Source organism: Prionailurus bengalensis, chromosome A3, assembly GCF_016509475.1.
Source record: "Prionailurus bengalensis isolate Pbe53 chromosome A3, Fcat_Pben_1.1_paternal_pri, whole genome shotgun sequence".
NCBI lineage: Eukaryota > Metazoa > Chordata > Mammalia > Carnivora > Felidae > Prionailurus > Prionailurus bengalensis.
The window spans coordinates 124,580,672-124,599,557 of NC_057354.1; the positions used below are offsets into that span (position 1 = coordinate 124,580,672).

Here is an 18,886-nt window from a genome sequence, read left to right on the forward strand (position 1 = left end):
TAGTTCCTTCATAATTGTAAAGGTTTACTCTATCAGGCACTAATAGTATCAGTAATGAAAGGAGTGATATTGCTACTGACTGTCCAGAGATTGAAGTATAATTGCAGGATATTATAAATAATTTTATGCTAATAATTTTTGAAGTTTAAATGAAATAGACAAACCTGTAGGAAAAGTTAACATCAAACAGAGTCAAGAAGAATTTTTAAAAAGCCTGAATGGTCCTAAGACATTAAAGAAATTGAATCCATCAATAGGCAAAGCTTTTTGTTTTGTTTTTTAGTAGGCACAACTTTCTAAAAATAAACTCTAGGCTTCACTGATGAGTTCTATCAAATATTCGGAGAATAAATCATTATTATTTTATGAAATCCTCTAGGCCATGGAAGAGGACACCATACTCTCCAACTCAATTTCTTCAAACTAGCAAACCCTTTACATACAAACCTGGAAAAAAATAATATAAGAAAAGAAAGTTATAGACCAGGCTCACTTATCAACACACAGAAGTCCTACACAAAGTACTAGGAAACCATGTAAAAAAGATGTATCATGACCCTGGTGGGTTTATCCCAAGAATGAAAAGTTAGTTTCACATTAGAAAATCAATTGATGGTTTACCGCATTAATAAATGAAAGGAGAAAAGTCATATGACCATCCAATAGGTACAAAAAAGGTAATTGATAAAATTCAACATTCATTTATGATTTTAAAAACCAATTAACAAACTAGGAATAGAGGAAATGTTTTTAATCCAACAAAGTATATCTCTAGAAAACCTTCAGTACACATAATGCTTCTTAGTGATTATATTGGGAAAAAGGGTTTTTTTGTTTGGAAACAAGAATTATTTCTGTCAGCATTGTATTAAGGTTTTGGTTAACTCAGGTAATATAAGAGAAAAAGGATAAAAAGATTTGAAAGGAAGAAACAACACTGTCATTATTTGTGGATAATATGAGTGTGTACTTAGAAAATTCAGAAGAATCTGCAGACAAGTTATTAGAACCAATAAGGGACTTTAAAGTTTGCTGGACAGAAAATCAACATGTAAATATTATTTATATCATATATATAAGCAACAACCACTTAGAAAATGAATTTTTTTAAATATCCTATTTACAATAGCATAAAAATATAAGTACCTAATACCCTGACAAAGTTGTGCAAGATGACTATATGTAAAATGTCTAAAACATTTTCAGAGACACATAAAAGGAGAACTATCCCATGTTCATGGGTTGGAAAGCTCAGTATTGTAAAGATATTACTTCTCCTCAATTTATAAATTGAATACAATCAGAATCATTGAGATTCAATGAGATGTTCGTGGAACCTGAATAGGCAGCTCCAAAATGTGTATGGAACTGCAGAGAGCCAAAAATACCCAAGGCATTTTTGAAGAACAACAAGGTGGGGTTTAACTTCTTCTACCAAATATCAAGATATTGTGAAGGTTTTAGTAGATAAGACATTGTGCAATTGGCCCAGAGTTAGATTAGTAGGCCAGGTCAGAGAGCCCTGAAAAGGACCCATTCACATCTACACAGGATTCACAACAGGAGTGTCGCTGTAGAAAAGCAGGGAAGGGGCAGCCTTTTCAGTTAATAATGCTGGGACAATCAAGTTTCCATATGGAAAGAAATTAAATTAGACCCATATTTCACAGCACACATGGCAATCAGTTTCAGGTAGATTATGAACCTAAATGTGGATGACTAGACCACAGAGTTTTTGGAGAAGCTATTAAAGAATGCTGGCTGCTGGGGAGCCTGCCATGACTGAGGACTGTAGCCAGCCTGGCTTCCTCAGCATGGCGTGTTCCTATAGCTCCTGGTGAGACTGGCCAACGAGAGGCCAGCTGAAGCCAAGAAGTCAGTTCCTTCATCTTTCCCTTTGTGGCCACCGCAGCTGCTGACACACCTGCTTGCAGCCTCGAGGGAGAAGACTTCCTGTGGTTGGGGCAAGTAGCTCCTTCATGGTCCTTCAGCTGGGAGGCCTCAGCAGGGCAGTGAGAAACCTGCCTCTCCCAGCACCAAAGATTGCTTTGCATAAATCCACTCTGTTAGAATTTCTCGAGTCTGGTTAAGTCCAATAGAACATTGGTAGCACTTAACAGGAATAAAAGGACTCATGATGTTAGAACTACCCAAAAGAGAGGGAAAAGACTTCTGAGTTTGAATGTGTAAAATCGATGGCTAATTGTAACACCACTCCAGTTGCTGAGAGAGCTCATCGTTTATACCTCTTGGAATCTTAAAGCATGCTGCTTGCTACCCAAGCGAAGTGCCAGATCCCCGATTTAAACTTCTAGTGTTCAACAAAATACTAACCATGTACTTTCTGTGTGAGTTCTAGACACCCCCTAAAGAGCGTGTACTTTGAGAAACAGAGGAGGAAAGTCTAATAGTTAATACCATGCTGTGTAAGTGTTCTTGTTGATCCACATCTTTAATACTTGGTGTTGTTAGGCTTTAATTTTGCCAGTCTGAGGGTATATTCCATATCTCTAAGAGAGACAGCAGTCACACTTGACTTTGAGCATCCGACTCCAGCTCCGGTCATAATCTCATAGTTTGTGAGTTCGAGCCCCTCATCGGACTCTGTGCTGACAGCTCAGAGCCTGGAGCCTGCTTCCGATTCTGTGTCTCCCTCCCTCTCTGCCCCTCCCCCGTTCATGCTCTGTCTCTCTCTGTCTCAAAAATAAATAAACGTTAAAAAAAAAAATTAAAAAAAAAAAAAAGAAGATGCCATGCTGTCAGTGTTTTGCTTCTGGAGCCACATAGCTGTTCATTTTATACATTATTTATTAAATCGCATATTCATATTTTATATGCTTTTCTGTATGTATCTTATATTTAGCTTAAACTTTTTTTTAAAAAAAGTAAAACTATTGCGTCCATTCTCGTTTCCTGTTCTACACTCTGTTAATACTGGTGATCTATTTCATTTATATTACCGTATTGTTAATAGGGACTGTGCTTAACTATTTGCCTTTTCTGATCCCCCATAGAAATTATTTTCATTAATTTTTAAAATATTGGTAGTACGTAATGGTAAATGTAAAATGTTTTAGCAATGCTCCTTTCTTGTGGAGTATTATTAAAATATATTTCTTGACATCCTGATGAATTCAGTTGAATTATATTTTTGTCCTTAAACATTCTCCTGTGTATGTAGAGATTTCTAGCTTTGCTTGTTTCTAGCCTGCACTTTATTAAGGTTAAATCATTTGTTAGAAATGTATTTGGTCCTGTTAAAGATTATCTTTTATCGGTAACAGTAAGGAATAGAGGAGGGTTTCAAAAAGTGAACTATCCCCAAATATAATCAGTAAAAGAAATGCTGACTAGACACATAATTTTTTTTTTAAGTTTATTTATTTTGGGGTGGCTGGGTGGCTCAGTTGACTGAGTGTCCTAACTTCGGCTCAGGTCATAATCTCACTGTTTGTGGGTTCGGGTGCCATGTCGGACTCTGTGCTGACAGACGTGGAGCCTGAAGCCTGCTTCAGGTCCTATGTCTCCCTCTCTCTCTCTGCCCCTCCCCTGCTCATGCTCTTGCTCTCAAAAATAAATAAATATTTTTTTAAAAAAATAAAGTGTATTTATTTATTTTGAGAGAGTGAGCAGGAGAGGGGCAGAAAGAGGGAGAGAGAGAGAGAGAGAGAGAGAGAGAGAGAGAATCCCAAGCATGCTCCACACTGTTAGCTCAGAGGCTAATGCAGGGCTCAAACTCATGAACCATGAGATCACAACTTGAGCCAAAGTCAGATGCTTAACCCACTGAGCCACCCAGGTGCCCTTAGAAACAGAGTTCTTTAGGGGCACCTGGGTGTCTCAGTCGGTTAAGCATCCGACTCCAACTCAGGTCACGATCTCATGGTTTGTGGGTCCAAGCCCCACATCAGGCTCTGTGCTGACAGCTCGGAGCCTGGAGCCTGCTTCGGATTCTGTGTCTCCCTCTCTCTCTGCTCCTCCCCCATTCGCACATTCTCTCTCTCTCTCTCTCTCTCTCTCTCTCTCTCTCTCTCAAAAATAAATAAACATTAAAAAATTTTAAAAATACAAGAAACAGAGTTCATTACGTAGCTCTACTTTCTTCTGTTACCATTAGTCAGTCAAGGTGGTATAACAAATGTTATATGAATTCCTATTTCGGCAATCCTTCAAAGGGATTGTGAACTGCTGTCACAATCAGGAAGTTATCTAGGAATCTGATTTGCTCCTCACCCTGAAAATTAACCCCAATAACGCAAGGGACATCCTTCTATGCTCCCCAGATTATTTGTGCACTGAGAAGACAGCATATGGTGATTCTTCTCATTTAGAACAGATCTTCAGTCATATTCTGAAACCCAGTCATTTGTCAGTACTATACAAAAGAAACAGTAAAACAGTGGGTTATCCCTTAAGAAACTTCTCATCAAAGTATGTTTTTTATTGTAGATAATTCGCGCCTTTCTGCTTTTTCCAACAATCGAGCGACTATCTGAGACGCCAAACGGCAGGATCGCCACTCCACTTCTGTGCTGGTTTCGATATGCTCTCTATGTTTTTGGCTACCTTTTATTTAAACCATGGCCTGAGAAAATCAGGTCCCTGATAACAAGAATTGGCCTTCAAATGATGAACGTGCAGTACGAATTTTCGGTCCTGAATATATTGGAACCATTCTGCCTTGGTAAGCACATTTTAAAAGGTTTATGTTTATTCTTGTATCAGAAAGTAGTAAGAGAACAACCTCAGACAGTCCATGAATATCGAGCCCCAAAGCTTAAAACCAGACATAAAATAAAAATAGAAATAGAAGCTTTAATTTTAATTTCATCAAGCTTTAATTGTAAACCTTACCCTTCTGATTCTCCCCTCTTGCTGCCAGATGGTGGGAAGGAATATTTGCAGGAGTCTAGCGTATGCCCTGTTAGTCCAGTGTGAGAAATTAACAGAAACCAGCCAAGGAAACCAGGCCAAATATTCCCATAGAGGGAACAGGCTATGCTTTTATTTTTCCTCTTTAAATGTTTTTGGAGGAGTTTAAATGATAAAAGTAATAAATAATAGTCATGGTAATACAACACTGGGTATTGTGCTGAGTATATTTTCTGAATGTGCCAGGGAACATTTGCTACTTTATCTTTTGCCTTCAACCTTTGTTTTTAAATGTAATCTACCTTTGTAGGTTAATACTAATTCATAGAATGCTTGTAAATTATTTTCATAGTAAAATAATCCTTTTTAATCTATACCTCAAGAGGTTATTGCATATTTAATTATCATTAAATATGATAATATGTGCAATGTGTCTATATAATATTTTATTTATAATAAGCCTCCAACGAATGATATAACAACAGTTACAGCAGCAGCAGCTAATGGCACCATTCTAAGCTTTTATTTGTAGTTCTCAAAACTAATCAGGTTTGGGTATTTTACTGTCCCTGTTTTACAGATGAAGATACTGAGGTACAGAGAAGTTACATGATTGGCACAGTCACACAACTAGTGGGTAGTGTTTAAACTTTGACAGTCTACCACTGTGCTAAGCTTCCTTTTACCATAGTTGCTACTATTGTCTTTCTGCCCCAGTTAATCGTAATGGCAAGACTCCTGAAGAAAGCTTACCGTATTCACCTGTGTTAAGAGCACCACACAGTCATGTACATAATGAATCCAGGAACAAGTCACAGCCCTGTTGTACAGCTACAGATTGATTATACAAGGTTATTTTTCCAAATATGTAGCAAGAAGCAATCATTACAAATACAAGTTCAATATATTTTCTGTATTTGTATGGATTTTTGTCTGCTCCATACTTTCCCCAATGTCCATTCTTTATTACAGCCTTAGCATAGCAATGGAAGAAGATGAGATAGGAAGAAAGGAAGCAAGAATAAGGACAGTTATAAAAATCACCAAAGATTGAAGTTGGAGAAGTCCCTTAAAGAAGGATAAGGTCCAGCCCTTTATCCTTCCCTCATATTATAGAAGAGAAAGAGATGGCCTAAGTGAAAATAGTATTGACTGCAAGTTAGAAACGCTCAATTCTCATTTTGGTTTTGCTTTGGTTTTGCTTACTCATTTTGGTCCAGACTTACTCTGTGACTTCAGTTTAGTCCCTTCCCCTGTCTGGCCCTCAGTCATTGTTCAAAACAAAGGTGAGACTAGATAATCTCTAAAGGAACAGTACACTTTGGAAATTATTTGAAACCAAAGTGGAAGTTACGTGAAATTCTGGCAAACATGTATAAAATTACTCCACATTTACTTCAATAAATAATTTTATTTTTCTTTACAGTTTTTCCCCCTTTGGTATTTTTCTTTTTACCCTATAGAGGGAACTATAAAAAGCATTTTCCAGTTAGGGACTCCATTTTTCTCCAAGGAATTCTGCTTCCAGGAGGATGGTATAGATGTACTTTTCCCTGCTTTTCCTACTAAGTGCTAAAACCCCTGCATGTTAGGGAACACAGCAAACAAAAAACCTTGACAAATAGAAAACAAATAATAAAATGGCATACAAGCTCTAACATACCAATTACATTAAATGTAAATGGAAAAAATACACCAATTAAAAGACAAAGATTGACAACATGGATTAAAAAGCATTACTTAAGTATATGCTATCTTCAGACAACCCAGTTCAAGTATAATTATATATACATAGATTGAAAGTAAAAGAATGGGCAAAGATACATCATGTAAACAATAATCAAAAGGAATAAGGAATGACTGTATTAATATGAGATAAAGTAGACTTCAGAACAACAACAAAAAAAATTACCAGGGACAGAGAGGGACATTGCACAATAATAATAAAAGGTTTAGTCTACCAAGAAGACAGAAGGCAGCAATCCTAAACATGTGTGCACCAAACAAGACAGCTACAAAATATATGAAGCAAAAACCAATAGAATTGAAAGAAATAATGGACAAATCCACGATTATTGTTGGATACTTAAGCACACCTCTCTCAACAGTTGATAGAACAAGACAAAATTAGCAAGGATATAGAAGAATTCAACCACAGTGTTCACCCAGCAGGACTTAATAGACATTTATAGAACTCTTCACCCAAAACATGAGTTTCTGATAGGCATTAGGTAGACAGCTACCTGTGCTTTTCTTATACCTCTTTAGAAATATGTTCCAGGGGTGCCTGGGTGGTTCAGTCAGTTAAGCGTCCCACTTGGGCTCAGGTCATGATCTCATGGTTCGTGAGTTTGAGCCCCACATTGGGCTCTGTGCTAACAGCTCAGAGCCTGGAGCCTACTTCAGATTCTGTGTCTCTCTCTGCCACTACCCCGCTTGTGTTCTGTCTCTCTGTCTCTCTCTCTTTCTCAAAAATGAATAAACATTAAAAAAAATAGAAATATGTTCTAAACTCAAACCAGGACATGGAGTATACAAAAGTTTTATTTGTTTTTCTATATACATTTAGTAACTATGTAACACATATGATATATAGTCAAGTATTTAATGTTTTTAACTAAAAGATAATTAAAGATGTTTTCCAATTTTTCTCTACCGGAGTTATAAGCACCCTTTTAGAGAAGTAGGCTGTATAAGCTGCACTTCAGAGAAAGGAATCTTCCTTTCAGCTATAGTGATTGACCTCCTGCTGCATCTTTCAGTGGCCCCAAGTGCAGGCATTCAGGAACAAGATAGTTTGGACATGACACACTATCCTCCCAGACTCAAGGCAACCAGAACCTTCTAGCCACATTGCTGCCTGGGGAGCCCTGGGATTCCTTTTTCACACAACAACCCCTGTAGAGTTACACTATGTGCAAATTAGACTCTAAAGCAGACTGAGCCCTCAGCTGCCTTACTTCATCTCTGTTCCAAATAACCAACGTGCAAACAAACTTTTGGAACATAGCTCTCCTATTTCAGACATCCTTCCTTCTCTGATGTTCTGTTCTCTTTGTTCTAGATCAGGCCTTCTGATGTCCATGTAAGCAGTACTTTGGCGGTCTCTTTTTTTCCCCATTACTCACTCAATCTGTGTAACTGGGTAAAGGGAAAGCAGGTGAAAATTACTCGTCTTTCTTCTTTGGGTTCTTGGTTCATTGTCTACTTGGGTTTTAGTTAAGTCTCATAGTAGTGATCCTAGGCTGATCCTTAACCAAGCATTTAATCATGCTAGCCAGTCTCTTCCTACCTATCCCCTTTGGGTTTCATATCACCCTGGCCTCCTCTTGCAACAAGTACCATAGAAGCAGTTTTGCCTGGGCTTGCCCTGGCAATCCTTTAGGCAATTCCTATTACCTTGCTTACTACAAAAGGAAGACGGTCCCAGCTGAGAAATACCCATACTAATAAGACCCTGGCTTTTGCAGGTGATTAGTGGACTTCTTCCAAGCTTATATCCCATGAATGGTAAATGTAATCAGTATTCAGACCAGCCACTTGAATCAGCAGCATGATTTTTAGGTTACACAAAGAGAGGGTTTATCAAGACAAAGGAAGACCAGCTCCAAGATCATTCTCAGGGTCTGTGCAATCTGTGACATCCTCTGTAGACCTGTTTCTCTGGCTTTCCTGTCATCCAAAGAGTGACCTTGAACATGCCAGCTTGACTTTTAGGAGGGCTTGCAGTGTTTGCACATTATGTAATGTCTGTGCTTTAGTAGAAATCTTACAGAAACAAACGGAGGAAGTTTGCTAGTCCAAGTAGTGGATAATAAATCCTGCCTTATCTAGATAGAAACTGATTTTCTATATCCTTTAGTTTATACACACATTTTTTTGTTGTAGTAAGGTCTGAAAAATTCAAGGAACCAAAATATTCAAGTATTTCAAATGCTGTTGCCCTTTTGGCAAAGACGGCCCTTCCTGTAGGCTGAGATTCTGTGTATTAGCCTCCTTCACCAAACTGAGTGAGTAAAACCACTTCCTATCCATCATTCAAAGAGTAGCCCTAATTCAATTACCATACTTTATAAACTTTACCACAGTGTCCATCAGATGAATTTACATAATTAAATTGTTTTAAGTGTTGTTTTCAAAGAAAATATATGAGGTTTTTTACTTAAATTCTGGAATGTTTGCTACTACATATTTTCTTTACAATAGATGTTCTTCTATTTCATTAGACATAGGCTTTTAACTGAGACAGCTAAATTGGATTTCCTGATCAAAGCTGAAAGCAAATATATTTTAGCTTAGCAGTATCACAGGTCAGGATAATTAACTTTAAAAAATATTCTGGGGTCTTTTCATTAGGCCAAATGGATGTTTTAATTCCTCTCAGTTACCTAACTAGAAAAACAGTGCAGAGACAAAGGTCATTCCTGGTAGGTTATGTTATTTTGTTGCATACATTCTTGTAAAAATCAAAACAAAAAACAAACAAGCAAAAAACTTTCATTATCTTTCCTTTACTTGATCTATATGGAAATAGCTTTTTAAAACATGTACAATGATATGAAATGAACTCTTCAACAAACTGAAACATAAGCTTTATTACGGAATCAAATTTCTTCTCAAAATATTTTTAATCCAATCTCAGAATAATTTTTTGAGTAAGACAAAATCAGACTCCTTTGTTACCTCTCCTCTCATTTATGTGTGTAGCTTAGAAAAATCTATTTATAGAAGGCAACTATAGCTTTACTAATTAATGGAAGTTTAGCCTAAAATGCAGCATGAAGGAGAAGTTGTGTGTGTGTGTGTGTGTGTGTGTGTGTGTGTGTAGTCAGTATTAAGATTTAGGACAAAAGTTGATTGGATACAACACTAGAATATCATCTCTGGTTTAGAATTAAATCATTCAATGAAGGTTTTACTATGTTTTTCTAAATAAACATATATATATATAATCTGCCACTCTAAAAAGCTGTATTATTTTTTCTAAAAAAATACCTGCAGTTGTGGTTTTCACTTTGGTGAACTTAGTGTCACAGAAACAAGATGATCTGTTTGCAGACTAAATGGATAGTTATAATCATCAGTATAATGGCAACACCAAACGAACTGAAGCATTTTGTGGAGCCCTACTAGTGGCCCTGGGCCACCTGCCACCACAGCAGCAGGACAACTTGGCTTCCAGTGCCCAAGCTCTACTTCAGACAACTATGTATGCATCTCCCCCAAACTTCCTGTTGTATCATTAATTGTGGGTTTACTTACCTCTGCATTGTCCCCCACTGCTGAGACCAGTGCTTTATGAAGCCTAATTTTCGGCCAGTCTCAGCAGAAGCTCTTAGACTGTCCCCACGCCTGGAGTGATTTGTCCCAGTCTTATACCACTACCTCCCCGCTGGGCTCACTGGTGTGAGTGTGCTTCTGCCTCCACTTCTGGCCTCCATTGTGGCCAGACATCACCTCTTGCACCGCTTCAAGGAAAGCAGCAGGTTTTTCCTCTCACCCCCTCATCCCCCCAAAAAAACCAACACCAGCTCAGTCCCTTCCCATTTCATTTAACAACCCTCGCTGACACCTGCCATGAACCAAATACTCAGATAAGCACTGGAAAGAGTAATAAATGAAATATAGCTCCTGCCTTTAAGTTAACTTCCAGCATGGAAGAATTTTAATACATCACCATTAGGGCTGTCATGAGAATAACCACAGGACATGAGTAGTACCAATAAAGGAGAAATCAGTTCTACCTAAGTAAGGAAGGGAAGAGAAGACAAATGAATTCGGACATGAAGATGAGTTGGGATTTTTCCAGAAAGATGAAAAATCACATCAGTACAGGTAACTGAGGTCAGCAGAAGGCAGTGTTCTGTCGTATATTACGTGTACTTGGAAGCGCTTAGTGATGCTTAGTCTGGCCTGTGAGATGCAAGTCCCACTGGTCCCTCCAGCGCCGGCCCCCACTCCTTTTGTTCCATTAGCCACTCTCCTGCAACGTGAAGTCCTGTAGTGACACTTGAACACTAAGCAGGTTCAGAAGATATGGTAGCCAATAAAATAGAGTATCGGACTCCTTGGCGAGTTTTTTTACACCTGTATTTAGATTTGTAATGGAAAAAAAAATAAACAACTCACACTCTCCGAAATCATTCTCTTTCCTTCATGTTTTTGTTTCCATTACTCCTACTTCTGGATATTTCCTTCACTGTGGTGCTTGAAACTCTGAATTCTGCTGGGTTTCCAGGAATGCTATTGACAGTCATTGCCAAGAGAAATGTGTTTTCCCCTTAGGAAATTACATGTCCATTTGGTATTATTATTTCTGACCACTGTGTTGTGTTATGAGCATTTCTGAGGAATGAAAAAAAATGGCTTCCTTGGAGCAATTACAGGAAAGGAAGCTGGTATGTTACTTTCTTAAAAAATAAAAAAAAAAGTATATTTAGATGAGAAATTATCAGAAGGAAAAATGGAAAAAAAGGTAGGGTGAGATACATTCCCTGATAAAAACTTTACTTTTAGATTATAAAATTCCTTACCAAGTTATTCAGATTTTTAAGTTGTTTCTAATTGAGGAATGACACTACAGAAATGTGATTAAAACATAAAGGTTTTTACCTCCCATGAATTATCCCAAAGCAAACTCCCATATAACTCCCACTCATCTCAAGAGTCACCATTGCCTGGATCTCAGAAACCTCCCTAATGGCCCTGCACATCCAGAAATCCACTTCAAAGCTCATTCAGGTTGTTGGCAAAGTCTGGTTTGTGTGGCTTTATGACTGAGGTCCCCATTCTCTTGCTTACTGTGAGCCAGGGGTCCCTCTCAGCTCCTAGAGGTCACTTTCCATTCCTGTCTACATGCTCCATCTTCAAACCAGCAATGGTACCTCTAATCCTCTTAGCACTTTGAATCTCTAACTTCCTCTTCTCCCTCCAGCCAGAGGAAAACTCAGATTTTGAAGGACTTATGTGATTAGGTTGGGCCCACCAGGATAATCACCCTTAAAGTCATCTCTGCTCTATAACGTAACCCAGTCATGGGGGTAATATGTCATCAGATTTACAGGTTCCACCCACACTCAAAAGGGAGTGGATTCCGGGAGGGCAAGGATTATTTGTTTCAATTTAGAATTCTGCCTGCCACAGACCACCTATTTTCTGCTGCTCTTCAATACTACCTCTGTCAGAAATCCAGTATCCACATATGTGTAGGATATATGGAAGAGTTTATGTAGAATCAACATTATTTCTTCCTTAAATATTTGGTAGAGTGGACTAATGAAGTCCTCGTGCCCTGGGGTTTTCTTTGTGAAAAGGCTTTAAATTACAAATTTAATTTCTATGATATAAGACTTTTCAGGTTATCTATTTTCAAGTAAGCTTAAAACTTTTGTCTTTGTTGTAGATTTTGTACGTTTTTATCTAAGTTGTTGAATTTCTTCGCATAAAGTTGTTCACAAAATTACCTTGATTATCTTTTTTGGCATCTGTAAAATCTATAGGTTGTCACTTTTCTTTCCTGATATTTAGTAATGTTTTATGTCTCATGTCTTCCCACATGTTGTTTTTTCCTGATCAGTCTGGCTCAAAGTTCATCAGTTTTACTGAACTTATTCTTGGTGTCATTTATTTTCCCAACTGTTTTTCTGGCTTCTATTTAATTAATTTCTGCTATGAACATTCTTATTTATCCTGCCTACATTGAAGTTGATTTTCTTTTTCTGGTTTCCTACAGTGGAACAGAGGTCATTTATTTGAGATCTTTTTCCATTTATGAACTGGGTTTTTGGTGCTTTATAAACTTCTCTCTAAATACTGCTGTGGTCATGTCGCACAAATTTTGATATGTTGTGTTTTTATTCACTTTACAATGCTCTTTTATTTCCCTTTAGATTTCTTCTTTGACCCAGGGGTTATTTAGAAATGTGTTACTTCATTTCTAGATATTTGGAGATTTTCCAGATATCTTTCTGTTATTGATTTCTAATTTGGTTCCATTATGACCAGAGAGTGTATTTTGTATGATTTTGTTTTAACGGACTGATACATGTTTTATGGACCAGGATATGACTTAACTAGGGAAATGCTCTATGGATACTTAAAAAGAATGTATATTCTGTTCTCATTGGGTAGACTGTTCTATAGATGTCACTTTGGTCAGGTTGATTGATGGTGTCCTTTTCTGTATCTTTACTGATTTTCCTCTCTAACTGTTCTGTCAGTTATTAGAAGATATCAGGGTGCCTGGGTGGCCCAGTCAGTTAAGCATCCGACTCTCAGTTTCAGCTCAAGTCATGGTCTCACAATTTGTAAGTTAGAGCCCTCCATCAGCCTCCACACTGACAGTGTGGAGCCTATTTGGGATTCTCTCCCTCTCCCTCTCTCTCTGCCCCTCCCTGCTCATGCTCTCTCTCGCTCTCTCTCTCAAAATAAATAAACTTAAAGAAATTAATTATTAGAAGATGAGTATTGAAATCTCTGACTATATTTGTGGATTTGTCAGTTCCTTTTTGTATTTCTGTTAGTTTTTACTTCACGTACTTGAAGTTCAAACATACCAGGTGCATAAACATTTAGGACTTTTATTTATTCCTGATGAATTAACACTTTATCACTACAGAATCACCCTCTTTATCTCTGGTAGTATTACTGGCTCTGAAATCCATTTTGTCTGATATTAATATAGTCATTCTACTTTTCTTTTGACTAATGTTAGCATGATTTATTTCTGTTTTTTAACTTTTAGCTTATTTATGTCTTTATATTAAGATCCATTTCTTACAGGCAGCAAATAGTTGTATCTTGGTTTCTTACCTACTTTGCCTTTTGATTTGAATGTCGAGACAATTTGTATTTAATGTAGTTATGAATAGAGCTGGGCTTAAATCTATAATCTTGATATATATTTTCTATTTGTCTCCTATGTTCTTTGTTCCAATTTTGCTTTTTTCTACCTTCCTATGAGTTAATTGGATATTTTATGCTTTCATTTTATCTCCTGCATTGGCTTATTAGTCATTCTTTGTTTTGCTGTTTCAGTGGTTGCTTTAGGATTTACAATGAACATTTTTAACTTTTACAGTCTTCAAATGACTTACCATTGAAGTATACCGTAAGAAACTTAACAACAGTAAGCCTTTTCTCCCTCCTAGCATTTGTGATATTGTTGTCATATATTTTATCTCTTTAAACAGTCAGTTGTCTTATAAAGAGATATAAATAAAAATTGTATTTTAAATTTACCCACATAATAACTATTTCTCTTTTTTTTAAGGAGAGAGAGAATCCCAAGCAGGCTCTGCGTCTCCAGCACAGAGCCTGACATGGGGCTTGAACTCATGAACCCTGAGATCATGATCTGAGCCAAAATCAAGAGTCAGATGCTTAACCAACTGAGCCACCCAGGCGCCCCATCTGATGTCCTTGTGCAGATACAATCTCCATCAGATATCTTCTTTTTGCTTCAAGTATTTCTCGTAACATTTCTCTTACTTCCACTGGTAGTTAATTCTTTCAGTTTTTGTATGTCTGAAAGCTATTTTCACTAACTATAAAATTCTAGATTGGCAGGCTTTTTTTTTTCTTTCATTACTTTAAAAGTGTTCCTCCACTGTCTCCTAGTTACATCATTTCAAGAAGAAATCTGCTGTCGTTTTAAGTTTTGGTTCCTCCGTAAGTAAGATGGTTGACCCTTAAACAATGTGGGGAATAGGGGCGCCAACCCCCCATGCAGTCAAAAATCTGTGTATAACTTTTGACTCCCCAAACACTTAACTATTAATAGCCTGTTGAGCAGAAGCCTTACAGATAACATAAACAGTTAACACATATTTTGTGTATTATATGTATTATATACTCTATTCTTACAATAAAGTAAGAGAAAAAAAATCATAAGGAAGAGAAAATATATTTACAGTACGGTCCTGTATTTATCAAAAAGAATCCATGTTTAAGTGGACCCACACAGTTCAAACCCATGTTGATGAAAGATCAACTGTGTATCATTTTTCTCTACTTTTAAGATTTTCTCTTTATACTAGTTTGAAGCAATTCCTTAGGTACTTTAATATAGTTTTCTCCATGGTTCTTGTGCTTTGGGATTCTTTGAGCTTCTTGGATTTGTAGGTTTATGGTTTTAATATTTTAATATTTTTTCAGATATTTTTTTCTGTGCTTCCCTCCTTCAGAGACTCCAATCACATGGTATATGATGCCATTCTGAAGTTCACTTGTGGTTCACTGATGTTCTGTTCTTGCCCCTGTCCCCCTCCCCCCCACTTTCTTTCTCTGTGTGTTTCCCTTTGGATAGTTTCTATTGCTGTCTTCAATTCACTAATTTTTTTTTTTAATGATGTCTGCTCTTCTATTATCCCATCTAGTGTATTTTTCATCTCTAGAAGTTTGATATGAGTCTTTCTTATATCTTCCATAATTCTATTTAACACATTCAATATTTCTCACTTCTCAAATATATGGTATAGGTTATAGAACTCTCAATATCTGCAAATACCAATTTTTTAAAATAGGTTAATTTTGATGTAATTAAAATGCCATAAAACTCACTCCTTTAAAGTGCACAATTCAGTGTTGTTGTTGTTTTTTTAGTATATTCTCAGAGTAGTGCAACCATGACAACTATGTGACTTTAGAATATTTTCATCACCTCAGAAGAATCCCCATGCCCATCACTCACCATTTCCCCCTTACCCCAGTCCCTGACAACCACTAATCTATTTTCTCAATGTATTTCTCAATGTATTTCTCAATGTATAACGGACATTTAATTATAAAAGGAATTATACAATATAATAATATATATACAATATAATACAATACAATATTATATACAAGATATATTGTGTACTATATATTGTATATTATATACAGTATAATAATATAATTGTATACAATACATATTGTATATTATATACAATATAATAATAGCCTTTTGTGACTTGCTTCTTTCATTTAGCATGATGTGTCCACGGTTCATTCATGTTGTAGCATGTATTAGTACTTCATTATTGCTCAGTAATATTCCATTGTATGGCAGTATCATATGTTTCTTTTCCATTTCTCATTTGATGGCCATGCACATTGTTTCTACTTTTGGGCTATCACAAACAATGCTGCTATACACATTCCCGCAAAGTTTTGTGTGGACCTCTGTTTTCAGGTCTCTTGGGTTTATTTACACCTACAATTGGAATGGCTAGATAGATGCAGTAACTCCATATTTAACATTCTGAGAAACCATCCAACTGTTTCCACGGTGCCTGTACCAATTTACAGTGCTACCCACAATGTATGAGGGTTTCAGTTTCTCTGCATCCCTGTCCACACTGACTTTCGTTTGTCTTTTTTCTTGTAGCATCCTGGTAGGTGTGATGTGGTATAACATAGTTTTGATTGCATTTCATTGATGGCTAATGATGTTGAGCATCTTTTTACATGCTTATTGGCCATTTGTACATCTTCTTTAGAGTAATGCCTGTTTAAATCCTTTGCCCATTTTTAATCAAGTTTTTGTCTTTTTGCTGTTAAATTGTAAGAGTTCTTTATATATTCTGGATACTAGATCCTTATTAGATGTACAGTTTTCTTTCATTCTGTGGGTTATCTTTTCACTTTTCTTGACAGTGTCCTTTAAAGCACAGTGTTAATTTTTATGAAAACCAGTTTATTTTCCCTTTTCTCACTTGTGCTTTTAGTGTCATATCGTAGAACTCATTACCTAATCTGAGATCATAAAGATTTATTCCTATGTTTCCTTGTAAGAGTTCTATACATTTAGTTGTTAAATTTAGGACTGTGATCCATTTTTAATTAATTTTTGTGTATGGTATGAGATAATGGTCCAACTCATTCTTTTGCATTGTGTATATCCAGTTTTCCCAGCACCATTTCTTGAATGTTTACCAATTTTATTATCTTTGTCACTTTTGGGTCAGTTTTTATTAATTTTTTCCTTATCTTGGGTTGTATTTTCCTGCCTTGCATACTTGATAACTTTTTATGGGATGCTTTACATTGTTAATTTTACTTTGTTGGATGCTGGGTATTTTTGTATTTATGTAGATGTTCTTAAGCTTTGCTATGGGACAGTTATGTTACTTGGAAATAGTTTGATCCTTTCTGTTCTTGCTTTTAGGCTTTATTAGTTGCTTGCAGAACAGCATTTAGTTTAGGGCTAATTTTACCCCTCTACCAAGGCAAAAACCCTTCCAAGTTCTTTAGTTGATACACCTTTTTTTAATGTTTATTTTATTTTTATTTTTGAGAGAGAGAGAGAGAGAGAGCATAAGCAGGGGAGGGGCAGAGACAGAGGGGACACAGAATCTGAAGCAGGCTCCAAACTCTGAGTTGTCAGCACAGAGCCCAACACAGCCTCACGAACTGTGAGATCGTGGCCTGAGCCAAAGTCGGGCACGGAACCGACTGAGCCACCCAGGTGCCCCGATACACCATTAATTACAAGACTTTTCTGCTAGGCTGGTAGGAACAGTAACTACTTCCAGTTTGGACACTGTGCCATCTAAATCCTTTCAAGTGGTTCTTTCCCCAGCTTCTGGTGGTGTCTCACATGATAGTGCCAATCAGTATATAGCTGGAGCTGAAGAGGAACCCTCTGCAGACTCTGGAGCCCCTCCTTCAGTAGCTCTCCCCCTCTCCACTACTCTGCCCTACAAAACCACCACACTGACCTCCCCATACCACCTCTGCCTTGTTTGAAAATGTGCCCCCCCCCCAAAAAAAAAGAAAGAAAATGTGCCCAGAATTTGTTTTAATCAGCTGTGGCAAAATGACAGACATGGAGAACAACTGCCTTTGGAATAAGAGTTTATTACCCACAGCTCCTAAGAGGAGACAGCGTAGAAGGAAGGCATGAGGAAGGCTCAGGGATGCTAAGAGTCACCTTATTGGAAGGAGAGATTATAGACACTGATTAATTCTAGACCGCAGTAGAAAAAAATACGTTTTGCAAAATTTTAGGTACAGCTAACCATTCAGTGAATAAAAACAGAATTTATGCGTTCAGACTATTAGTGAAAAGAAATTTTTTAAAGATAGTAAAGGGGTGCCTGGTGGCTCATTCAACTCTTGATCTTGCAACTCTTGATCTCATGCAACTCTTGATCTTGAGGTTGTGAGTTCAAGCCCCACACTGGGTGTGGAGATTACTAAAATGAATAAATACATTTTAAATAGATAAATAGGAAAAGAAAACTCATCGTTCACACGAAAGGGTGTGGAAAGAAGAGTTAGAAATCACAAGTAAGTGAAGCATATACAAAACAGGATGACAGGAGTCAGACCAAAGATCTTTTAGATCAATAGATGTGACTATGTTAAGTCCTTTATTTAAGAGATACTTTCAAATTATGTTTTTAAAGAAACCTATGATTTAAAGAGACATACTTAAAACAAAATGAGAAAAGATTGAAAGTAAAGAAAAGGACACATATACCAGGCAGTGATGACAAAAAAAAAAACCAAAAAACAAAGTGACAATAATACCAATCAAATGAAAAGGAACACGGCATTGAATGAAAGTTTTCATAGTAGTACAAGAAAGCCACATAAATTCATGTTGTGTCTTGTTTTCTTCTTTCTCAGGTGTGTGACATCTTGAAAGGGAGAGGGTCAGTTTTGCTCATTATGCAGTCAATACAATGGGACTAACCCTCATTAAAAACGTTTAGCCTTTAGGGGCGCCTGGGTGGCTCAGTCGGTTAAGCGTCTGACTTCGCTCAGGTCGTGATCTCGCGGTCCGTGAGTTTGAGCCCCGCGTCGGGCTCTGTGCTGACTGCTCAGACCCTGGAGCCTGTTTCGGATTCTGTGTCTCCCCCTCTCTCTGACCCTCCCCCATTCATGCTCTGTCTCTCTCTGTCTCAAAAATAAATAAACGTTAAAAAAAAATTAAAAAAAAAAACGTTTAGCCTTTAAATTGACTTTAAACCCTTTTTTTTTTTACATTTATTTATTTTTGAGAGACAGAGCATGAGCAGGGGAGGGG

At 37.1% G+C, this 18,886-nt stretch overlaps 1 protein-coding gene across 2 annotated transcripts in view; it reads left to right on the plus strand.

Annotated features, from left to right (window-relative positions):
* LDAH (lipid droplet associated hydrolase) overlaps positions 1–18,886 on the plus strand; it is a 107,673-nt gene that overhangs the window by 68,783 nt on the left and 20,004 nt on the right. For both annotated transcript variants that reach the window (XM_043604454.1, XM_043604455.1), the window contains exon 5: positions 4,450–4,684. In XM_043604454.1, coding sequence (XP_043460389.1) covers positions 4,450–4,684 — 235 coding nt within the window. The remainder of the gene's footprint in view (positions 1–4,449; positions 4,685–18,886) is intronic.